Genomic DNA, 23,410 nt, shown 5'->3' with positions numbered 1-23,410 from the left:
TTTGTGTAGTATGTACTATATGCTCATATATACATATATATGTGTGTGTGTGTGTGTATGTGTGAACATATGTATCCCTCCAATTTTGAAGTATTCACAATGGTCAGTGCCTGTAAATTAAATAATGGATCACCGACTTTAGTTTCTTGTAAATCTTTAAACTTTGTCAGTGTTGCTTTGTCAGTAGCATTATAGAAGATACTATAATTTTTTCATTTTCAGCCTTTTCAAAGTGGAACCATGATAGGGAGAGTATAGTATAAAAATGTTCAGTTTTGGCATTGTTGTTTAAGAATATAGATACTGTAAAGAATAATGCCCTAAACTTTATGGGAAATGGTAAAGTAGTTATACACCTAAAGGTGAGATGTTCACACTCCCCAGCCAAAAGTAGAAATGATTCTAAATGGAAAAAAGAAAAGTAAAAAGAAAGAAAAAAAACTTAAAAAACAACCACCACCACCACCAATTTAAAAGCAGGACTCAGCAACTTCTATTCTTCTATCAAGTCACTTGACCTATCTAACACTTGTTTCTGACATCACTCAGCCTGAACTTTGGTGAAGAAGTTAATAAAATTGAAGTAGTTAATGATAGGTGCCTCTCTCCACCAATAAAATAGAGAAGGTTAAAAAAAAACAATTTTTTAAGAAATATAAGCAGATATCCATTATAAACAATCATTTAAAATGTTTAATCTCTCTAATGGTCAAAAATGCAAATCAATTGATATTGGCAAAAACGACAAAGTGAAAGACCTCAGTGTTGGTAAGATTGTGGGCAAAGTATACTCACACATTGCTGGCAGAATTGCAAATTGTCTTAAATTTTGTGAAAGGCAATCTAAATAGCATTTATCAAAAGGTACAGTTGTGATCATATCATGTATTAGGAAATACACTGAGTGTTATTTAAAAAAAAAAAAAAAGGATGTCTATCAATATATATGTGTGTACAAATTCTTCATCTGTAACACAAGGAATCTGAAACCCTGAGGGGTTACATAGATAGTGATTGACAGGATTTGAACTCATGTTGACTCCAGATCCAGTGTTCACTGTATTATGCAACTTGAAGGGAAATACAAATTAATTCCAACTATATTTTGGGTTAATTGCCCTTGCTGGCTAGTCAGGAACTTAATTACTATTTTTGTCTATTTAGAGAAATACATTCCAAATTTCAACTGTTTTTGAGAGCATATTTTGTTTGTAGAAGTTGTGAACTGTCTGTAATAGAAGTTAGAATTAGTATGGTGGGTAAAAAATGAAATGTCTGAGGAAACAAAGGTTCAAGCTTTCAAACATATGTTTATTTGTGTGTATGTTTATAATTTTATTTTAATAGAATATTATTTTCCCAATTAAATGTAACAATGATTCTCAACATTTTTTGTCTTTAATATAATGGATATTTTCTTTTCCTTTTTTAAAAATAATGGCTTTTTCTTTCCAAAATATATACAAAGAATAGTTTTCAACATTCACCTTTGCAAAACTTTGTATTCCAAATTTTCTCTCTCCCTTCTCTCTACCTCCCCTAGACAGCAAGTAATCCAATATATGTTAAAGATGTGTAATTCTTCTATACGTGTTTCCACAACTATCAGGCTGCACAAGAAAAATCAGATCAAAAAGAGAAAGAAAACAAAAAGAAAGCAAAAAACAACAACAGCAAAAGATAAGAATACTATATTGTGATCCACATTCAGTCCCTATAATCCTCTCTCTGGATGTAAATGGCTCTCTCTATCACAAGTCTTTTGGAATTGGCCTGAATCACCACATCCCTGAAAAGAACCATGTCCTTTAGAATTGGTCATTGCATAATTTTGTTGTTACTGTGTATAATGATCTCCTAGTTCTGCTCACTTCAATTCATGTAAGTCTCTTCAGGCCTTTCTAAAGTCATCCTGCTGATTGTTTCTTATAGAACAATAATATTCCATAACATTCATTATACTATTACTTATTCAGCCATTCCCTAACTGATGGGCATCCACTCATCAACATTCATTTTTGAAAGATTTCAAGTTCCAAAATTTATTTCTCCCTTTCCCTCTTATTTTCCCCCTCCAAGACAGCAAATAATCTGACATAGGTTACAGATGTATAATCATTTATAACCTATTTCCCATATGTTGGGAAAGAAAAATCAGAACAAAAGGGAAGAACTATGAGAAAGAAAAAAGACGGAAGAAAAAAAGGTGAAAATAGTATGTTTTGATCCACATTGTTTTTCTTCTGAATGTGGATGGTGCTTTCCATTCAAAGTCTATTGGATCACTGTATTTCTGAGAAGAGCTAAAACTATCATAGTTGAACATCACACCATCTAACCATTAATTATAATGTTATTAAAATTAATAATAATGATAAATTTATTAAGCTATACATGCTAATTGCTCCACAAACTGAGACCAGGCCTCAGTTTGGCACTGGACCCCCAAATATGGGGGGAAGAGATTTTTGTGCCTGGGAAATAATCAAATAAGACCAATTAATTAAAAGAAAATAATTAACCATTAAAAATTCTTTTTGATTGGAGAAAAAATTAAGGACTTTACAAATTAAGGAAAGAGAGAGCAAACAAGTAAAATTCCTTGAAAAAAATAAGAAGAGGTGTCTAACTCCCTTCTAAGTATCTATATTAAATCAAAGGGACTTGGAAACAATAACTGATTAACCAATATAGGACCAGTTTTTAGATAAGAAATATGGATTTTCTGAAATGTATAATTATGAGACTGGTTTCTGCTAAGCCTAAGCTAGGTCCTTAGTTGAGTTTCTAAGCAACCACACTGGGATAGGTTCAAATAATGCAATAAAATTTTCTTGCAATTCCCAAAGTTGAATAAAATTTTCTGACAAGACAGAAATTGTACTAGACCCATAATTGAATAGAACAGTAACTGAGCTAGATTCAGAATTGAGTCACAAGATAAAGTCACTGTGGTTCACTCAATTCCCACTATCATTCATTCTGATTTTTGTTTATTTTTGGTTATGGCCAGGTATTTCCACAGGTGGACGTGTAAATCCTCGTGAAGGAATTGTACTGCATTCTACCAAACTTATTCAAGAATGGAGTTCTGTGGATCTGAGGACCCCAATCTCCGATACATTGCATCTCCCTGTCTGGGTAGACAATGATGGTAATTGTGCTGCCTTGGCAGAAAGAAAATTTGGTCAAGGAAAAGGACTGGAAAACTTTGTGACACTTATCACAGGCACAGGTGAGAGAAGCAAATCAGTGGAGCATTTTATTTAGGAAGTCTCCAACACAGGTGTAGTGATTTCTTGGAGAAAACATTTTAGTCCATTGAACAATGTGGCTCAATGAACACTGATTTTTTTCTGCTTGTCAATCTTATTCCCAAAATGTTTTGATGCTATTCGATTCTTTGCAAGTTCACCCATATAAAATTATATTTCAATATATTTTTGAAATTCTAGGTTGTCTATTTTATTTAAGAAAAACATTAATCTGAGAAGATCCTCTAGAGCTCATCAGATTGCCAAAGGCTTTATGAAAATCAGGACCTCAAAAAACAGAGACTGAAACAATAGGCTGATTTTGTTGAAAATGAAAAGGAATGAGTAGAAAGAGCTATATGCAAGATTCAAAAATTCAACTGCAAAAACAAAAACAAAACTAGTTGGGATAATGGAGAAGTGTAATTTAACTGCGTTTGTGTGAAACATATCCTAGAGTGTTATGGATTCCCAGTTTGATATAAGACGAGGGGGGAGGGGAAAAAGGGGGAGAGCAGGAGAGAGACGAGAGATGAGACATAGACATATATCCCACAATGGAGAAAATTGCAATGTAGAAAGGAATATATCCTATATTTATTTGCCTATGAATATATTGGATCTCCTAGTAGATAGTAAGCTCCTTGGAGGCAGAGAATTGTTTCCCTTTGCTTTCTCTATCCCTAGTGCCTAGCAGAGAGCAGGTACTTAATAAATATGTTTATTTATTAGTTGATTACCTATAGTGCACCATCTATCCAATCAGTCAGCTAAATAGATAGAATACAAAGTTAATCCATCTAGAAATAATAAAGTCTTAGTGATTTGGCATACTACTTAACTAGAGTCTGATTTATAAGTTAATTGGCAGCTTGTTAATTTTCAATGGGTATGATATCCGAGGAGAAAATTAGTATGCTAGAATGATAATTGTGGAAATATTTGTAGAATAATTGTACATGTTTAACATATATTTGATTACTTACATCTAAAGGAGGGATTGGGGTAAAGAGAGGAAGAGAAAATTTGAAACACAAGGTTTTGCAGGAGTGAATGTTGAAAACTATGCATATGTTTTGAAAATAAAAAGTTTTTAAAAAAAGAAAGTAAAAAAAAATTACTATGTTAATATTTCCTACAAAAACAGTTCTAATGTTAGTGGCCCGTAATCTTCTTTTACTACCATAAATTAGTTTTGTTCAGTCTCTGGTGGTTCCCATGTACTTGAGACTTCTCTGCTTGCTTTGAACCAGTTTTCTGAGCTTCATATGTCCAGCACAATGTCTCACTTCCTTAACTTTGCTTCATTTCAACAAAGCTTTTGTTTTTCCCATTTCCTCCACTCCTCAGAAATATAGGCCTCTGCTCATTCTGTGGCCTTTTCGGTTTGTTACTGGCTGATCTTCATGCATGTCTTTTGTACATCTGCAAAATGAAGGATTTGAATTAGTCGTTTTCCGAGATTCCTTCTGGCTCGAGGGGCCTATGTTTATCAATAACAGTTTACCTTTGCCTGATTGACCTATTTAGTAACCAGAATCCTGGTATTCCTGCGGAGGTCAGTTATAAGTCAGAGACTTATACTGACTGCACTAACAGCTCATTGATCCAGGAAAAGCCTCCAGACAGCCAGAATGGATGTCACAGACTCTGTGGGGTAATGCTTGTGCCCTTTAGTCACAGGAGAGAAGTTCAGCCTTTTGCTTAGACTCTGCTTTCATTTTAGGCAAAATTCTGATAGTGTGGTTATTGTTCTCTACCCCAGAGCAGAACAGAGTCAGAGGCATGAGGAGGTAGTTGCTAGCCAGTCGCCCTTAGCAGAGGGCCTCCTCTGAGGAAGGCCATGGAGACTTGGGATTAGGGAAGCCTCCAGCCCAGAGAGTTCCAGGTCCCTGAAGAGAGAGCTACCAAAACCCACAGGATCACTCAGGCTGAGGAGGGGGGATGCTGACCTAAATGCCTTTGTCTCTCTCCCTAGGGATCGGTGGCGGTATCATTCATCAGCATGAGCTGATACATGGCAGCTCTTTTTGCGCTGCTGAGCTCGGACACCTCGTGGTGTCTTTGGATGGACCTGACTGTTCGTGTGGGAATCATGGGTGCATTGAGGCCTATGCCTCTGGGATGGCCTTACAGAGAGAAGCTAAGAAACTTCACGATGGTATGGTGTTTTCCATACATATGAAATATGTTATAGTATGTCCTAGGTGCAATATATATGTGCAGAACCGAATTTTGTTGTTGTTGTTATTGCAAAGGAAGAATTGGATTCAGAAGGTAAAAATAATCTGAGAAGAAAAACAAAAAATGCTAACAGTTTATACTCATTTCCCAGTGTTCCTTCTTTGGGTGTAGCTGATTCGGTCCATCATTGATCAATTGGAATTGGATTAGCTCTTCTCTCTGTTGAAGATATCCACTTCCATCAGAATACATCCTCATACAGTATCATTGTTGAAGTGTATAATGATCTCCTAGTTCTGCTCATTTCACTCAGCATCAGTTGATGTAAGTCTCTCCAAGCCTCTCTGTATTCATCCTGTTGGTCATTTCTTACAGAACAATAATATTCCATAACATTCATATACCATAATTTACCCAATCATTCTCCAATTGATGGGCATCCATTCATTTTCCGGTTTCTAGCCACTACAAAAAGGGCTGCCACAAACATTTTGGCACATACAGGTCCCTTTCCCTTCTTTAGTATTTCCTTGGGATATAAGATATAAGATCAAAGGGTATGCACAGTTTGATAACTTTTTGGGCATAATTCCAGATTGCTCTCCAGAATGGTTGGATTCTTTCATAACTCCACCAACAATGCATCAGTGTCCCAGTTTTTCCACATCCCCTCCAATATTCATCATTATTTGTTCCTGTCATCTTAACCAATCTGACAGGTGTGTAGTGGTATCTCAGAGTTGTCTTAATTAGAATTTCTTTGATCAATAGTGATTTGGAACACTCTTTCATATGAGTGGAAATAATTTCAATTTCATCATCTGAATATTGTCTGTTCATATCCTTTGACCATTTATCAATTGGAGAATGGCTTAATTTCTTATAAATTAGAGTCAATTCTCTGTATATTTTGGAGATGAGGCCTTTATCAGAACCTTTAACTGTAAAAATGTTTCCCAATTTGTTACTTCCCTTCTAATCTTGTTTGCATTAGTTTTGTTTGTACAAAAGCTTTTTAATTTGATGTAATCAAAATTTTCTATTTTGTGATCAATAATGATCTCTAGTTCTCCTTTGGTCACAAATTTCTTCCTCCTCCACAAGTCTGAGAGGTAAACTATCCTATGTTCCTCTAATTTATTTATGATCTCATTCTTTATGCCTAAATCACAGACCCATTTTGATCTTATCTTAGTATGTGGTATTAAATGTGGGTCGATGCCTAGTTTCTACCATATTAATTTCCAGTTTTCCCAGCAGTTTTTGTGAAATAATGAATTCTTATCCTAAAAGTTGGATCTTTGAGTTTGTCAAACACTAGATTGCTATTTTTATTCATTATCTTGCCCTGTGAACCTGACCTATTCCAATGATCAACTAGTCTATTTCTTAGCCAATACCAAATGGTTTTGGTGACTGTTGCTTTATAATATAGTTCTAGATCAGGTACAGCTAGGCCACCTTCATTTGATTTATTTTTCATTACTTCCCTTGAAATTCTCGACCTTTTGTTCTTCCATATGAATTTTGTTGTTATTTTTTCTAGGTCATTAAAATAGTTTCTTGGAAGTCTGATTGGTATAGCATGAAATAAATAGATTAGTTTAGGGAGTATTGTCATCTTGATTATATTTGATTGCCCTATCCAAAAGCAATTAATGTCTTTCCAATTATTTAAATCTGACTTTATTTTTGTGGCAAGTGTTTTGTAATTTTGCTCATATAATTCCTGACTTTCCTTTGGTAGATATATTCCCAAATATTTTATACTATCGACCGTTATTTTGAATGGAATTTCTCTTTGTATCTCTTGCTGTTGGATTGTGTTTGGTAATGTATAAAAATGCTGAGGATTTACGTGGATTTATTTTGTATCCTGTTCTGCATTATTTCTAATAGCTTTTTAGCAGTCTTTGGGGTTCTCTAAGTATACCATCATGTCATCTACAAAGAGTGATAGTTTGGTTTCCTCATTACCTACTCTAATTCCTTGAATCTCTTTCTCGGCTCTTATTGCCGAGGCTAGCGTTTCTAGTACAATATTGAATAGTAATAGTGATAGTGGGCAACCTTGTTTCACTCCTGATCTTACTGGGAAAGGTTCCACTTTATCACCATTACATATGATGTTTACTGACGGTTTTAAATATATGCTCCCTATTATTTTAAGGAATAGTCCATTTATTCCTATACTCTCAAGTGTTTTTAGTAGGAATGGATGTTGGCTTTTATCAAATGCTTTTTCTGCATCTATTGAGATGATCATATGGTTTTTGTTAATTTGGTTATTGATATAGTCAATTATTCTAATAGTTTTCCTAATATTGAACCAGCCCTGCATTCCTGGTATAAATCCCACTTGGTCATAGTGTATTATCCTGGGGATGATTTTCTGTAGTCTTTTTTCTAATATTTTATTTAAGATTTAGCATCAATATTCATTACGGTGATTGGTCTATAATTTTCTTTCTCTGTTTTCAGCCTACCTGGTTTAGGTATAAGTAACATGTCTGTGTCATAAAAGGAATTTTGTAGGACTCCTTCAATCCCTATTTTTTTTTTTTTTTTTTTTTTTGCTGAGGCAATTGGGGTTAAGTGACTTGCCCAGGGTCACACAGCTAGGAAGTGTTAAGTGTCTGAGACCAGATTTGAACTTGGGTCCTCCTGAATTCAAGGCTGGTGCTCTATCCACTACGCCATCTAGCTGCCCCTAATCCCTATTTTTTCAAATAGTTTATATAGCATTGGAGTTAGTTGTTCTTTAAATGTTTGGTAGAATTTACATGTAAATCCATCTGGTCCTGGGGATTTTTTCTTAGGGAGTTGGATAATAGCTTCTTCTATATCTTTTTCTGAAATGGGACTATTTAGACTATTTACTTCTTCCTCTGTTAATCTGGGCAAGCTATATTTTTGAAGGTATTCTTCCATTTCATTTAAGTTATCAAATTTATTGGCATAAAATTGAGCAAAGTAGCTCCTAACTATTGTTCTAATTTCCTCTTCATTAGTGGAGAGTTCTCCCTTTTCATTTTTAAGACTAACAATTTGCTTTTCCTCTTTCCTTTTTTAAATCAGATTTACTAAGGGTTTGTCTATTTTTTTGGTTTTTTCATAGAACCAACTCTTAGTTTTATTAATTAATTCAATAGTTTTTTTACTTTCAATTTTATTAATCTCACCTTTTATTTTTAGAATTTCAAGTTTCGTGTTTGTCTGGGGGGGTTTTAATTTGTTCCTTTTCTAGCATTTTTAGTTGTAAGCCCAATTTGTTGACCTTCTCTTTCTCTATTTTATGCAAGTAGGCCTCTAGAGATATAAAACTTCCCCTTATTACTGCTTTGGCTGTATCCCACACATTTTGGTATGTCTCATTATTGTCATTTTCTTGGGTGAAGTTATCAATTATGCCTATGATTTGCTGTTTTACCCAATCATTCTTTAGTATAAGATTATTTAGTTTCCAATTATTTTTGGTCTATTTTCCCCTGGCTTTTTATTAAATATAATTTTAATTGCATTGTGGTCTGAAAAGGATGCATTTATTTCTGCCTTACTGCATTTGATTTTGAGGTTTTCATGTCCTAGTATATAATCAATTTTTGTATAGGTTCCATGAACTGCTGAGAAGAAAATGTACTCCTTTCTGTCTCTATTTAGTTTTTGCCAAAGATCTATCATATCAAACTTTTCTAGTATTCTATTTACCTCTTTGACTTCTTTCTTATTTATTTTGTGGTTTAATTTATCTAATTCTGAGAGTGCAAGGTTGAGATCTCCCACTATTATAGTTTTGCTGTCTATTTTTTCTTGCAGCTCTCTTAATTTCTCTTTTAAGATTTTAGATGCTGCACCACTTGGTGTGTATATGTTTAATATTGATACTACTTCATTATCTATGCTATCCTTTAGCAGGATATAATGCCCTTCCTTATCTCTTTTAATTAGATCAGTTTTTGTTTTTGCTTGATCTGAGATGAGGATGGCTACCCCTGATTTTTTGGCTTTACCTGAAGCATAGTAGTTCTGCTCCACCCTTTTACTTTTATTTTGAATGTATCACCCTGTTTCAGGTGTGTTTCCTGTAAACAACATATAGTAGGATTCTGGCTTTTAATCCAGTCTGCCAACTGCTTCCTCTTTATGAGGGAGTTTACCCCATTCACATTTATGGTTAGAATGATTAATTCTGTATTGCTTGCCATCCTGTTAACCCCTGCTTATGCTTTTCTCCTTTCCTTCCCTCTTACCCCCCTACCCAGTATTAAACTTGTGAACACCACTTGTTTTTCACAGCCCTCCCTTTTTAGTATCCCTCCCCCACCTTAAAGTTCCTCTTCCTATTTTACCCCTTTTTCTCACAATTTCTGTATTCCCTTCCCCTTATAGCTTACTCCTTCCCTCTCACTTTTCAATGAAGTGGAAGAAGTTTCACCAAAAATCGAATATGTCTGTTGATACACACTATGTTCATCTCCCTCCTTTCTTTCTCTCAGATATAATAGGTTACCTTTGCTCTTCATGAGATGTAGTACCACCACTTTACCCTTTTTTATGATATAATTTCCTTTCCACCTCTAGTTTCTAAGACAAATTATACATGTGTTCTTTATATATATTTATGGCAGAAATATACTTTCTCAAGATTTCTTTTTACCTTTTTAGAAATCTCTTGATTTCTGTATTTGAAGATCAAACATTTTGTGTAGATCTGGTTTTTTCATCAAGAATAGATGGAATTCATTTATTTCGTTAAATGTCCATCTTCTTCCCTGGAAAAGGATGCTCATTTTTGCTGGGTAAGTTATTCTTGGCTGCATACCAAGCTCCTTAGCCTTTCAGAATATCATATTCCAAGGCCCTTCATTCCTTTAATTTGGATGCTGCTAGATCCTGGGTTATCCTTATTGTGGCTCCTCCATATCTGAATTGCTTTTTTCTAGCAGCTTCCAATATTTTTTCCTTCATCTGATGGTTCTTGAACTTGGCCACTATATTTCTTGGCGTTTTGATTTTAGGGTCCCTTTCAGTAGGTGATCAATGAATTTTTTTTAAATTGCAAATAATAATTTAATATGATTTTTATTTATTTATAATTTTTTCACAGTATATATGCATGAGTAATTTTTTTATAATATTATCCTTTGTATTCATTTTTCCAAATTATCCCCTCCCTCTCTCTACTCCCTCCCTTTGATGACAGGCAATCCCATACATTTTACATATGTTACAATATAATCTAGATATAATATATGTGTGTAAATACCATTTTCTTGTTGCACATTAAGTATTAGATTCCAAAGGTGTGAGTAACCTGGGTAGATAGACAGTAGTGCTAACAATTTACATTCACTTCCCAGTGTTCCTTCTCTGGGTGTAGATGTTTCTGTCCATCATGATCAATGAATTTTTTCAATGTCTATTTTACCCTCTGTTCCAAAACTGTCTGGGCAGTTCTCTTTGATAATTTCCTGGAAAATAGTGTCCAGGCTCTTTTTTTCCTCACATTTTTCAGGGAGTCCAATTATTCTCAAATTGTCTCTCCTGGATCTGTTTTCCAGGTCTGTTGTCTTTCCTGTAAGGTACTTGACATTCTTTTCAATTGTTTCATTTTTCTGGGTTTGCTTGACTACTTCTTGGTTTCTCCTTGAGTCATTCATTTCTACTTGTTCAAGTCTAATTTTCAATGATGTATTTTCTTCACTCACTTTTTTTATATCTTTTTGTAATTGTCCAATTGAGTTTTTAAGTGAGTTTTTTTCTTCTATGGAATTTTTTTCCATTTCATCCATTTTATTTTTTAGAGAGCTATTTTCTTTTTCCATCTCACTAATCCTGTTTTCCTTGGAGTTGTTTACCTTTTCTAATTCACTAATTTTATTTCTCAATGATTTGTTTTCTTTATCCACTATGCCTTTAAATGCCTGGAATGACTTCTCCAGACTCTCTTGCCAAGCTTCCCTTTCCTTTTCCCATTTCTCTTCTAGCTCTCTTGTGAGAGCCTTTTTGATTTCCTCTATGAGAGTCTTATGTATTGAGGAGCAGATCATATCTCCCTTAGGGGATTCCTCTGGAGACAGTCTGCTTTTAGTCTCCTCAGGGTTTGAAGTCTGCTCTCTATTCATACAGAAGCTGTCAATGATTAGAGCCTTTTAAATTTTTTGTTCATTTTGTCAGAGGGGGAATTGAAGAAAACAAATTGACAAGAGAAACAATTGGTCTGTTGGGGGGGGGGGGCAATGGGGCTGGATGGTGTTACTGGGCTTCCTCTACAGACTGCGGGAGATAGCAGCGAGCCACTAACAGGACAACCATGGCTGTGCTGCTTCTGCGATCTGAGGCTCTAAAAACATCCTGTCATTCCGGGTGGGGGTGGGGGTGGCTGGTCCCGAGAGATGCTATCTTTCCGGGGTTTTATTCTTCACCTCTGGTGTTTACACCCTCTCTGCTGCTCCTGGCTTGCTGCCAAGATGGAACATCCACACTAGGGTAAAAATCTTTTTCGCAGAAACAGAAGTGATCGCACCCCTTCTCCTGTCTGTCTCACTCTCACTGCCTGCCCTCAATCTGCACCCAGTCTGTTCCACCCTCTCCTGAGCAAACACAGACCTTCTCTGGCAAATTTCAAGGATGTCTTCTCTTGGTGATTATTTGTGGGTTTCTTTTCCAGTCAAGCATTAACTCCGAGGCTTGTCATGAAGTAAGTTCTGAGAGAAAACACGGAGCTCAAGCAGCTGTCTGCCTCCACGCCGCCATCTTGGCCAGAAGTCGTAATTCTCTTGGCCAAATATTTTAACACTGGAAATTTGTAGGACTTCTTTCTCGCGTTATTCTCGCCTTATTCTCTCTCTCTCTCTCTCTCTCTCTCTCTCTCTCTCTCTCTCTCTCTCTCTCTCTCTCTCTCTCTTCTCTCTCTCTCTCTCTCTCTGTCTCTGTCTCTGTCTGTCTGTCTCTCTCTTTCTCTCTCTCTCTGGTCTCTGTCTCTCTCTCTCTCTCTCATCCAATCTTAGACTTTTTGGGGGCTGGGCAGCATTTCCCCCACTCTTTGAAAAGCTCCCCCAAAACTATCTAACTGGAGAGGCAGAGTCCGTGCCTTCCAGAACTTCTCCCTGCTTCTCCAGATTTCGGCAGCCAGCACCCACCAGTCACTTTCACTTGTCCTTGCCTCCCTGCACTCTGGGAGCAGCTCACTTTGTGTTCAAGGCTGAAGACGCCTCTGTTCCATGATTCACCACTTCTGCCTGACCCCTTTCCTTCTCTTTGAAAACGTTTCATGAAGACATTAACAGTGGACATCAGTATAACCAACTAAGCTTACCTAATGGAGACTTAAAATCATTTCAATACATTAAATATAACTTTCATACACTTCCCCTGGAGCCTCCTCTGCATTCTTTGCCTGTTCCTTCACTATTCCTCTTCTAACATCACAGTTAGTGTATGCTTTATTATTCTTCTGCCCACTTTTCTATTCCTTGCCATCAGACTTCATAATTGCCAATGGCACATAGAATTCCTGGGGTCATCTTTGTACTAATGTGAATTGCAGTATCAGCCCCAGGAGAAAATGCCATGGGATCCCTTCCTGCTACTCACCTCAGATGCCCATCTCAAGCCCCTGGAATGTGGTAGGGAAAATGGAAAGGTTTTACAACAAGATCCCTAATTCTAAGCAACTTAGGATAGGGATGTAGACCAGTCCTAAGTGAAAGTCATTTATCTCCCTTATCTGGCAGTAATAGCAGCAGAGATGTATGATGACATAGACTCCTCTGAGAATGAATATAAGTTGATAAGTTATTTCTACTGCTTCAGATGATACTAGAGATACCAGAAATATCTAATCTATATCTAAAAGCATAATTATAAAATGTATTCAGGTTTTCTACAAGTCAGATTTGGGGAAAATACAATCTGCATTGTACTGATATGGTATTTATAATCAATTCCAAAGTTCTACTTAGAAAATGAGTATATAATAGCTAGTTATCTGGGCATTCCTTGATTTTCACCACATTGTCTTCTCAGAAACATATTTATTATTTTTAAGCTTGCATAATTGCTCTTTATTTTTTATTACCTCATTTCTTAACATTCACTTTCTGCCTCCCTCTATCTAACAAGCCATCCCTTGTAATAAATATTAGAAAAGGAAAAAAGGCAATTCAACAAAACCAATCAATACATAATCAGTTGTCTTATAGTATATGTAATATTGCATAGCCATTGGGGCAGCTAGGTGGCTCAGTGTATAGAGCACCGGCCTTGAATTCAGGAGGACCCGAGTTCAAATCTGGTCTCAGACACGTAACATTTCCTAGCTGTGTGATCCTGGGCAAGTCACTTCACCCCAGCCTCAGGAAAAAACAAAAAAACAAAAAACAAACAAACAAACAAACAAAAAATATTGCATAGCCATTGTACCATACCTTTGCAAAGAGAAGTTGTATTTTCTCAACTTCTCTAAGATCTAGTTTAGTCATTATAATTACAGAATATTTGATTTAATTTTATTTTTTTCATTTACATCATTGCAGTCATAGTATATATTATTTTCCTGGAACTGCTAACTTAATTCTTCATTAATTCATCCAAGTCTTCCCATTGTCAATTCAGAGCTTCATTGGATATATTTTCTCCATGCTAACAGTAACAAGGCAATATAATATAGTGGACAGAAGGCCCACAAGATTTGGGTTCAGTCAGGTTTCTGATACATACTGCCTTTATGACCCTGGGCAAATCACTAAAATTATAAATTATAAAACAGGTGACAATCTGTATTATTAGATGGAACTTCTTTATTAGGAATTTCTTTTGCCAATGAAATCATATATCTGTACCAATTTGATGCATAGAAGAGCCAGGCAGTAAGTTGGAAGAAATTTGAGGAAGAACAGGCGAGTAGATTAGTGTTATTGTAGAGTAGGCAAGAGATCAGGGCCTAAACTAGTCAACAAGTCAATTTAATTAAACAAGCATTTATTAAATATTTGCTAAATGTCAGACACATGATCAAAACCTCATAGCGCCTGTCCTTAAGGAACTTACATTCTACTTGGTTGAGGACAAGAGAGGATTTTACTAGGATTGGAGTTGTTGCAATAGGAATAAAGAATGAGTCAAATGCAAAAGATTGTGGAAGTGCAAATGACAGAATTTTTTCCATTTACTTTATATGTGAAGTTTTAGGGGAAAGTGAAAGATGAACATTAAGGTTAAAAGCTAAATAAATCCCTCGGGTAAATAACCAGAAACTTGCCATATACAATAAAATATTTATAGCAGCATTTTTGTAGTAGCAAAGAATTAGAAACAAATTAGGTGTCCATCATTTGGAAGAGAGATAAATGTTGTATTCACATACAATGTAATAAATTATGACATAAATGATGGATAAGAAAAAAATCAACAAAACATAGGATTATTTATATTTATTTATGTTTTCAATACTCATTTCTTTATGAGTCATGTTGGGAGAGAAAAATCAGAACAAAAGGGAAAAACTATGGGAGAGAAAAAAATGAAAAACAAAAACAAAAGTGAACATATATTTACATTCAATCTCCATAGTTCTTTTTCTGGATGCAGATAGTATTTTCTATCCAAAGTTTATTGGAATAATCTTGGATCACTGAACCACTGAGAGAGAGGAACAAAGTCTTTCAAATATTTGCACATGTGGGTCCTTTTCCCTCCTTTATGATTTCCTTGAGATACTGACTCAGTAGTGGCATTCTAGGGGTCAAAGGATATGCACAGTTTGATAGCCCTTTGGGCATAGTTCCATATTGCTATCCAGAATGGTTGGACCAGTTCACAACTCCACTAACAATGCATTAGTGTCTCATTTTTCCCACATCCCCTCCAACATTTATCATTATCTTTTTCTGTCATCTTAGCCAATCCGAGAGGTGTGAGGTAGTACCTCAGAATTGTTTTAATTTGCATTTTTCTAATTACTATTGATTTAGAGCATTTTTTCATGTGACTAGATGGATTGAATTTCATCATTTGAAAATTGGCTGTTCATATACTTTGACTATTTATCAACTGGGGAATGATGTTGCGTTTCTTTATATATTGTAGGAGACCTTATCAGAAACATTAGCTCTAAAAAAAAAATTTCCCCAACTTTGTACTTCCTTTTAATCTTGATTATGTTGGTTTCATTTGTGCAAAAATTTCTTAATTTAATGTAATCAAAGTTGTCCATTTTGAATTTCTCTAGTTCTTCTTTGGTCATAAGTTGCTCCCTTCCTCAAAGATCTGTTAAGTAAGTTATCCCTTGTTTTCCTAATTTGCTTATAGTACCAACCTTTATGCCCAAATTATGTGTCTATTTTTACCTTATTTTGGTATGGTGTATGAGTTGTAGGTCCATACTGAGTTTCTGACATATTATTTTCCAGTTTTACCAGAAATTTTTGTGAAATAGTGAGTTCTTATCAGAAGATAGAGTTTGGGGGTTTATCAAATATTAGATTGCCACGATTATTTTGTTGTATACTGGAATATTCCATTGATCCACTACTTTTTAGCCAGTGCCAAATGAGTTTGATGGCTGCTACTTTATAATAGAGTTTTAGGTCTGGTACTATGAGGCCACCATCCTTTGTATTTTTTCCCCCAATAATTCCCTTGATAATCTTGATTTTTTTGTTCTTCCAGATGAATTTTATTATTTTTTTTCTAGTTCTATAAAACAATATTTTGGCAGTTTGACTAGTATGGCCCTGAACAAGTAGACCATTTTAGGCAGAATTGTCATTTTTTATTATGTTAGCTCAGCCTATCCATAAGCAATTGATATTTTCCAGTTGTTTAGATATTACTTTGAGAAGTGTTTTGCAATTGTGTTCATATAATTCCTGGGTTTGTCTTGGCACGAAGACTCCCAAATATTTTTATATTATAGTCACTTCTTTTAAATGGAATTTCTCTTTCTATCTTTTGATGTTGGGCTTTGTTAGTAATATATAGAAATAGTGACGATTTATGTGGGTTTATTTTGTATCCTGCAATTTTGCTAAAGCTGTGAATTGTTTCAAGTAGGTTTTAGATGATTTTCTAGTATTCTGTAAGTTTATCATCATATCATCTGCAAAGAGTGATAGTTTTATTTCTTCATTGACTATTCTAATTCCTTTAATTTTCTTTTGTTTTCTTATTGCTAAAGCCAACATTTCTAGTACAATATTGAATAATAGTGGTGATAATGGGCATCCTTGTTTCACCCCTGATCTTATTGGGAATGCATCCAGCTTCTCTCCATAACAAATAATGCTTAATATAGGTTTTAGATAGATACTGCTTATTATTTTAAGGAAAATTCCATTTATCCCTAGCATAGAAGGATTTATATGAATTGATGCAGATTACAGTTAGCATTTACAGCACAACAATATACACAATGTGATGGATTTATTATTGTGCTGTAAGAAATGATGAGGGGAATGTTTTCAGAAGAACTTGGGAAGACATATGAACTGATACAAAGTGAGCAGCATAGTAATTAATATTGTAAGGGTGATCAACTGTGAAAGACTTTGCTACCCTGATTAAGACAATTACAAAATTCTCATGATAAAAAAATGCTATCCACGCCAAAGAGAGAACTAATGAACTCTATATACAGTTTGGATCGTATTTTTTTTACTTTTTTTTGCCCATTTTTTGGTGCAACATAGCCAAAATAAAAATAGGTTTTGTATGACTTCACATGTATAATAGGTGTCATATTGCTTGCCTTTTCAAAGTAGAGGCCAAGGTTACAGTGAGAGAGAGAATTTGGAACTCAAAACTTTAATAATTTTTTTTAAAAATTCAAAAACCAATATATACTATGTAAACAGAAGGAATTATATGTTGAAACCAGATGATGTGTATTATAATGACCAAGGTTACACTTGAAGAAAAGCTTAGAAAATGTATTTCCTCTCCTTCAGGACAAAGGTAGGGAACTATGGATGTGTAATATTACCTATACTGATAGATGTAGTTGATTGGTTTAACTAAACTGCCTTTTTTCCCCTTTCTTTTTTCATCTTTATTGGCCTTCTGATTATAAGAGAGGGAAGGATTTATCCAGAAATGAATGTGATAAAACAACAAAAGGCATCAATAAAAATTCAGTTTTAAAAGAGCTATAAATTGTATACTTGGGAAGATGATAGTTCCAATAATAAAGGGATAAAAGGGTTAAGTTTAAGTGGGAAAATGACAATTTAGTCTTAAGATGTCACTATGGATTTATTAATGTTATATTATGTTCTTTCTCTCTTTCTCTGTCTCCATCTCTTGCTCTCACTTTCTCTTCTCCCCACCTTCCACTTTTTTTTCTCTACTCTCTTTCCCCTTTTTTCCTCCCTTCCTCCTCTTTTTTGTGTCTCCCAAAATAGAAGATCTTCTTTTAGTGGAAGGAATGTCAATGAAAAAAGAAGAAACTGTTAGTGCTCATCATCTCATTCAGGCAGCTAAGCTTGGGAATGCAAAAGCTGCTAGTATTCTTAGAACAGGTAAGAGGCTATCCATCTTATTGGCACAGGACTTCAAAGTATTGCTGCACAAGTTAATATTTTTATAAAGTGTAAGGCATGGTTTTGAAATTCAAGTAATGTCCTTAAGAAATATTCAGTTTTGATTCTGTGACTAACTTTGAATTTCTCACATATTTTTTACTATTTCTTGACTATAATTTTTTTCTGTTTCTCAAATCAACTTGTGATTTTATCTTTGCATTTTTAAAAACTGCTATTTTTGCTTTTTTATAGCAGGGACAGCTTTGGGCCTCGGTGTTGTGAATATTCTTCATACAATGAATCCTTCGCTTGTGATCCTCTCTGGAGTACTAGCAAGTCACTACATTAACATTGTCAAAGATGTGATCCGACAACAAGCTTTGTTTTCAGTTCAAACCGTGGATGTTGTTGTTTCAGACTTGGTAGATCCTGCCTTGCTTGGTGCTGCAAGTATGGTGTTAGATTATACCACACGCCGAGTACAGTGATGGACTTAGAGCTATGGAATTGAAGGAAGTTCTTAAATTTAATAGTGTGTTGATTGTCTTTTTAAAGTGAAATTTTAAATGAATAATTTTAGCTACTAGTAATTTTGGCATACAAATGTGCACCTTTGTTCTTTGCTTAGCTTTCTATTTCTTGTCTACATTTACTGTCCTTGTATTTATAGAGCTAGACCTCAGACTATTTAGAAACCAATCTCCTCTCTCTGTGCCAAAGAAAGCAGCATAGTAGATTTGGACTCATTTTTATATCATAGTCCATAATGTCTTTTTTAAGTTCTATATTTTGATATTGTAGCATAGATGTAGGTAGCCCATTACTTTTCAAGCCTGCTATCCTCATATACTTTAGCATAATAAAATCTTGCTTAAGGCTTAAGCAAATCTGAATCAACACATCTCTTCTTTAAGATTTATATGACCTGCCTTCTAAGTTTTTTTTTGTTTTTCAATTATATACATTTGTTTTCTCCCCTTTGCCTTCATGTAAAAGGAAAAAAGGGAAAAAAACAACAAATACTTCATAACAATTATGTATAGTCAAGCAAAACAAATTAATTTTAATAACTTTTTTCTTTTACTTATTTTTTAAATTATCAGATATTAGTGGTTTATTTTTGTTGTATTTTTAAATGAAATGAAGTTTCAAGAAACATGGGAAATGTTAATTTGTGTGATTGTGAGAGTTAATTGTATATTAAGAGCATTACTTAAATAAGGTCTGAAGGGAAAACAGCTTCTGCCTTCCTAGATTGCAGTGAGCACAACAAACCAAGATGCTGCCTAGCTTAAGAATTAAGTCCTTATTTGCCTCAATTTTTTTGGACTCCTTTATCTCTATCTTTGGGTGGGGTCATATAAAACACATGGAAATTTGTCCATCAAATTATATAACTTTGTGAACTCAGCCTCAGTGGTTCATTTCAGCCATAACTTTAGTATTTGAAACTTTAAGTGTAACAAAGCAACAAAAGAAATAAGATCTAAATCTGTGTGAATCAGATCTAAATCCATGTGATGATACTTAACGTTCCTACAGCACTTTGAAACGTCTATTGAGAAGATGTAGCATTAGTTTGGGGATGCTTCAACTTTTGTAGCACTCGGAATAAGATGGTATCTTTACTTGGATGAACATACTTATCTCCCATTAACATCAGAGATGTAGCTGTACGAGAGATAAATAATTTAATGAACTATATAATTCCCAATTCAATTCCAAGGCTTTAAAATACAATGTTATATGGTAGATATTATACCTTCCTAATCATGTTTTATTAGATGGACATTCCCAGAATGTCTGGGTAATAAGGAGACGTGGCCAATGAGCATTCTGAGTGTCAAGGCAAAGTAACCATGACCAATTGAGAATTAAGTTAATTGTGCAAGCTGCATAAGAAACCATTTTACTTTCTTAGCCCTATATAAATAAATACATGCATATAGATATATATATATATTTATATGCACAGATAGAATCTTTGAGAAACTTGAATCACAAATTTTAGATGACTGTGTTAAAGAACTATGGCAACCCTGTCTTCATTTCTTTTTGAATAGCCAAAAATAATCATAATCAGTTAACCACTGGGCCTAGAGCTTGAGGATGCCTACTTACCAAGGGCCAGGACTATACAGGGAGAATAAAACCCTTAGAAAATAAAGCATATACCTTCATAACAAAAGAATATAGGGTAATCTAGTATTGTCTATCTTTTGAGGTAGAATGATTGCTAACATTTTCTTTGAAAAATTAAATTGGGTCAATGTGTATATGTTACAGCTAAATTTAATTAGTAGGTTAATGAATCAGAACTTGGATCAGTTTAATCCCTAAGTTCTATTGATAATAATAAATATCCTATTGATCAATTGCTCTAAGTGCCCAGGCACAGTGACCTTGGGGCTAGGCCCCAGAAAAATAGAAAGTTCAGGTCAAACACAAACAATACTGTTTCATAGAGGAATAAGACAAATACATAATAAATGTATTAGAGAAACACAAAACAAAGTGTGATGGAAATGAGGACTGGTAAATTTAATGAGGCATTTCACTTAGAATTAATGATGATTTTTCTTCAAAATATAACATCTGGATTAAAACAAATGATTGATTTGAAGAGTAGAACGCTAACTGATTTGTGAATCCAATAGTTTCCCCTCTTGTAGAAATCAGCTAGTTTTAAAGTATAACATATATATGTATACATATATATATGTATGCATATATATATATATATATATATATATATACACAAGTTATTTGCATTTTATCAGTTCTTTTTTTTTATAAGTGCAAACTTTTTGTCAAATTATGTTTATTTCAAGTTTAGGATAATATTAATGTCTGAACCTATCAGTTCTGTATTTTCTGTACTGAATGAAGATAATATTTTACCTTTAATCTTGTTTTATATTTAATAATATATATTTAGATGATCTTATAAAATGGTACTTTGAAAAATCATTAGATCTTATTTTTATGACATTCCATGGTGGCTTTATACTGGAAATGAAGACCCAGTAGTGACACCATTTGTGCAAAACATGAGCAATTTATACCTGCTGCATACACCAAATGATTAGGTCTAATTTAGTCAATCGTATATTTATTAAGTGCTTATTATGTGCCAAATACAGTTGACAGATAAGAAACATTGAATTCAAAAGTGATTCTGAATAGTGCTCCTATGCATATATGTACATTAATTCTGATCATTTTAATTTATTCTTAAATTTCATTATTTAAAAATATCTGTACAATGCATTTAATTTATTTTAATATGACCAGTTTTGTTTTAATGGGCTGACCTAAATTCTAAATAAATTACACTCTTTATATGTAGTCCTGTTTCAATCCTGTTTTCTTGTTCTTTTTTCCCCTCAAGCAAAAGTTCTTTGCCAACCTATTTCAGTAATGACTCATATTTTACATTTGTCACATTTGAAATGTTATTTCTCTAAAGCTAAATATTTCTTGAAGTATTTCTTCATGTATTGGGTTTTTTTTTTATTAAAAAGAAGACATCATTTTTTGTCTAATATTTAGGCTAAGATCAGTTTAAAAAATCCTAACATCATAAAGTAGTCCAGAAATGTTTAATTACATTGTTTTATTTTAGTATTGTGAAATTGAGGGGACTCGATGTATTTACTTACTTGTATTAATTTACTTTTCTTTGTTGTTTACATTGATTATTCAACATATATACCCATACATTTAATTAGTCTACCATCAATTTTTGTATAGAGCATTTTGCTTGGTCTTGGGAAAAATACTAAGCATAGATAATAATCTAATGATCTTGGGAAGGACCAAAATACTAACACAACTAAAATGAGTTGTCCATAAGTATAAGGGGCTGTCTCAAAAAAATTGGTGGGTTTTCTTCCTCATTGTAGATCTTATAGGGGGAAGGGAAAGGATTATGCATTTACATAATACTTACATGATAGAGACTTCCAGCCAAGATGGGGGAGAGGAGACACACATCTATTTAAGCTTTGTCTTGCTCTCAGACTACTTTATTTCATGACAAGGCCTCAGAATTAGTGCTTGACTGAAAAAACCCACAAATAATTACCAACAGAAAATGTCCTCAAACTTCGCCAGAAAAGATCTGTTTTTGCTCGTGGGTGGGTTTGGTTAGATTGGGCGCAGACTGCAGGCAGGCAGCAGCAAAGCATGGCAGGCAGTCACACTGAACAGACCTGAGTGGGGCTGGATGTGATCTCAGCTGTTTCTACCGGGAGAATTTTTCTACAGTGTGGCTATTTGCCCTGACAGCAAGCCAGTGGATCAGCAGAGAAGCTATAAACACAGGGGATAAACTATAACCCTGAAAAGCTGGTGTCTCTCAGGACCTGGCCACACCCACCTGGAGTGTCTTAGCACATTCTTAGAGCCTCAGAGTCTCACAGCACAGTCGCAATGCAGCCATTGATGTCCTGCTAGTGCCTCTCTGCTGCCTCCCGCAGACTGTAGAGGAAGCCGGTAACACCATACAAGCCCACCCTCCCCTCCAAAAAAGTCTGCATTTGCTTTTTTTGTTTGTTTGTTTTCTTTTATTCTTTTTTGTCAAAATGAGCAAAAATATTAAAGTGCGCTCTAACAATAGAGAGCTTCTATATAGATAGAGAGCAGACTTCAAACCCTGAGGAGACTAAAAACAGCCTGTCTTCAGATGAATCCCCAAAGGAGAATATGATCTGGTCCTCAGGGCACAAGACTCTCATAGAAGAAATTAAAAAGGCTCTCACTAGAGAGCTAAAGGAAAAATGGGAAAAGGAAAGGGAGGCTTGGCAAGAGAGTCTGGATAAATCATCCCACTCATTTAAAGATAGAGTGGAATAAGAAATCAAAGCCTTGAAAAACAGAATTAGTGAATTGGAAAAAGAAAATAACTCTCTAAAAAATAAAATTGGTAAAATGGAAAAAAAAAATTCCATAGAACAAAACTCACTTAAAAACTCAATTGAACAATTAGAAAAAAGAAATTAAAAAGTGAGTGAAGAAAATAATTCATTAAAAATCAGAATTGAGCAAATGGAATTGAATGACTCGAGGAGACACCAAGAATCAGTCATGCAAAACCAAAAAGATGAAACAATGGAAAAAAATTTCAAATACCTTCTTGGGAAAACAGCAGGCCTGGAAAATAGATCTAGGAGAAATAATCTGAGAATTATTAGACTTTCTGAAAAATATGATGGAAAAAAAAAAAGCCTAGACATTATTTTCCAGGAAATAATCAAAGAGAACTGCCCAGAAGTTATAGAAATAGAGGGTAAAACAGACATTGAAAGAATTCATTGATCACTTACTGAAAGAGACCCTAAAATCAACAACAAATACAGACTATCAGATGAAGGAAAAAATACTACAAGCAGCTAGAAAAAAAAATCAATTCAAATATAAAGGAACCACAATAAGGATTACCCAGGATCT

General features: G+C 34.4%; 1 protein-coding gene across 4 annotated transcripts in view; it reads left to right on the top strand.

Annotated features, from left to right (window-relative positions):
• Nucleotides 1-21,307, top strand: part of GNE (glucosamine (UDP-N-acetyl)-2-epimerase/N-acetylmannosamine kinase) — a 93,002-nt gene extending 71,695 nt beyond the window's left edge. For all 4 annotated transcript variants that reach the window (XM_074281750.1, XM_074281752.1, XM_074281751.1 and 1 more), the window contains exons 9-12: nucleotides 3,014-3,235; nucleotides 5,233-5,415; nucleotides 17,840-17,956; nucleotides 18,212-21,307. In XM_074281750.1, the coding sequence (XP_074137851.1) occupies nucleotides 3,014-3,235; nucleotides 5,233-5,415; nucleotides 17,840-17,956; nucleotides 18,212-18,447 (758 nt within the window). In that variant the 3' untranslated portion in view covers nucleotides 18,448-21,307. The remainder of the gene's footprint in view (nucleotides 1-3,013; nucleotides 3,236-5,232; nucleotides 5,416-17,839; nucleotides 17,957-18,211) is intronic.
• Nucleotides 21,308-23,410: the final 2,103 nt, after the last annotated feature.

Source organism: Sminthopsis crassicaudata, chromosome 1 (genome assembly GCF_048593235.1).
Source record: "Sminthopsis crassicaudata isolate SCR6 chromosome 1, ASM4859323v1, whole genome shotgun sequence".
Classification (NCBI taxonomy): Eukaryota; Metazoa; Chordata; class Mammalia; order Dasyuromorphia; family Dasyuridae; genus Sminthopsis; species Sminthopsis crassicaudata.
Note: the sequence above shows the minus strand (reverse complement) of the source record. Positions and strands in the feature narration are given on the sequence as shown.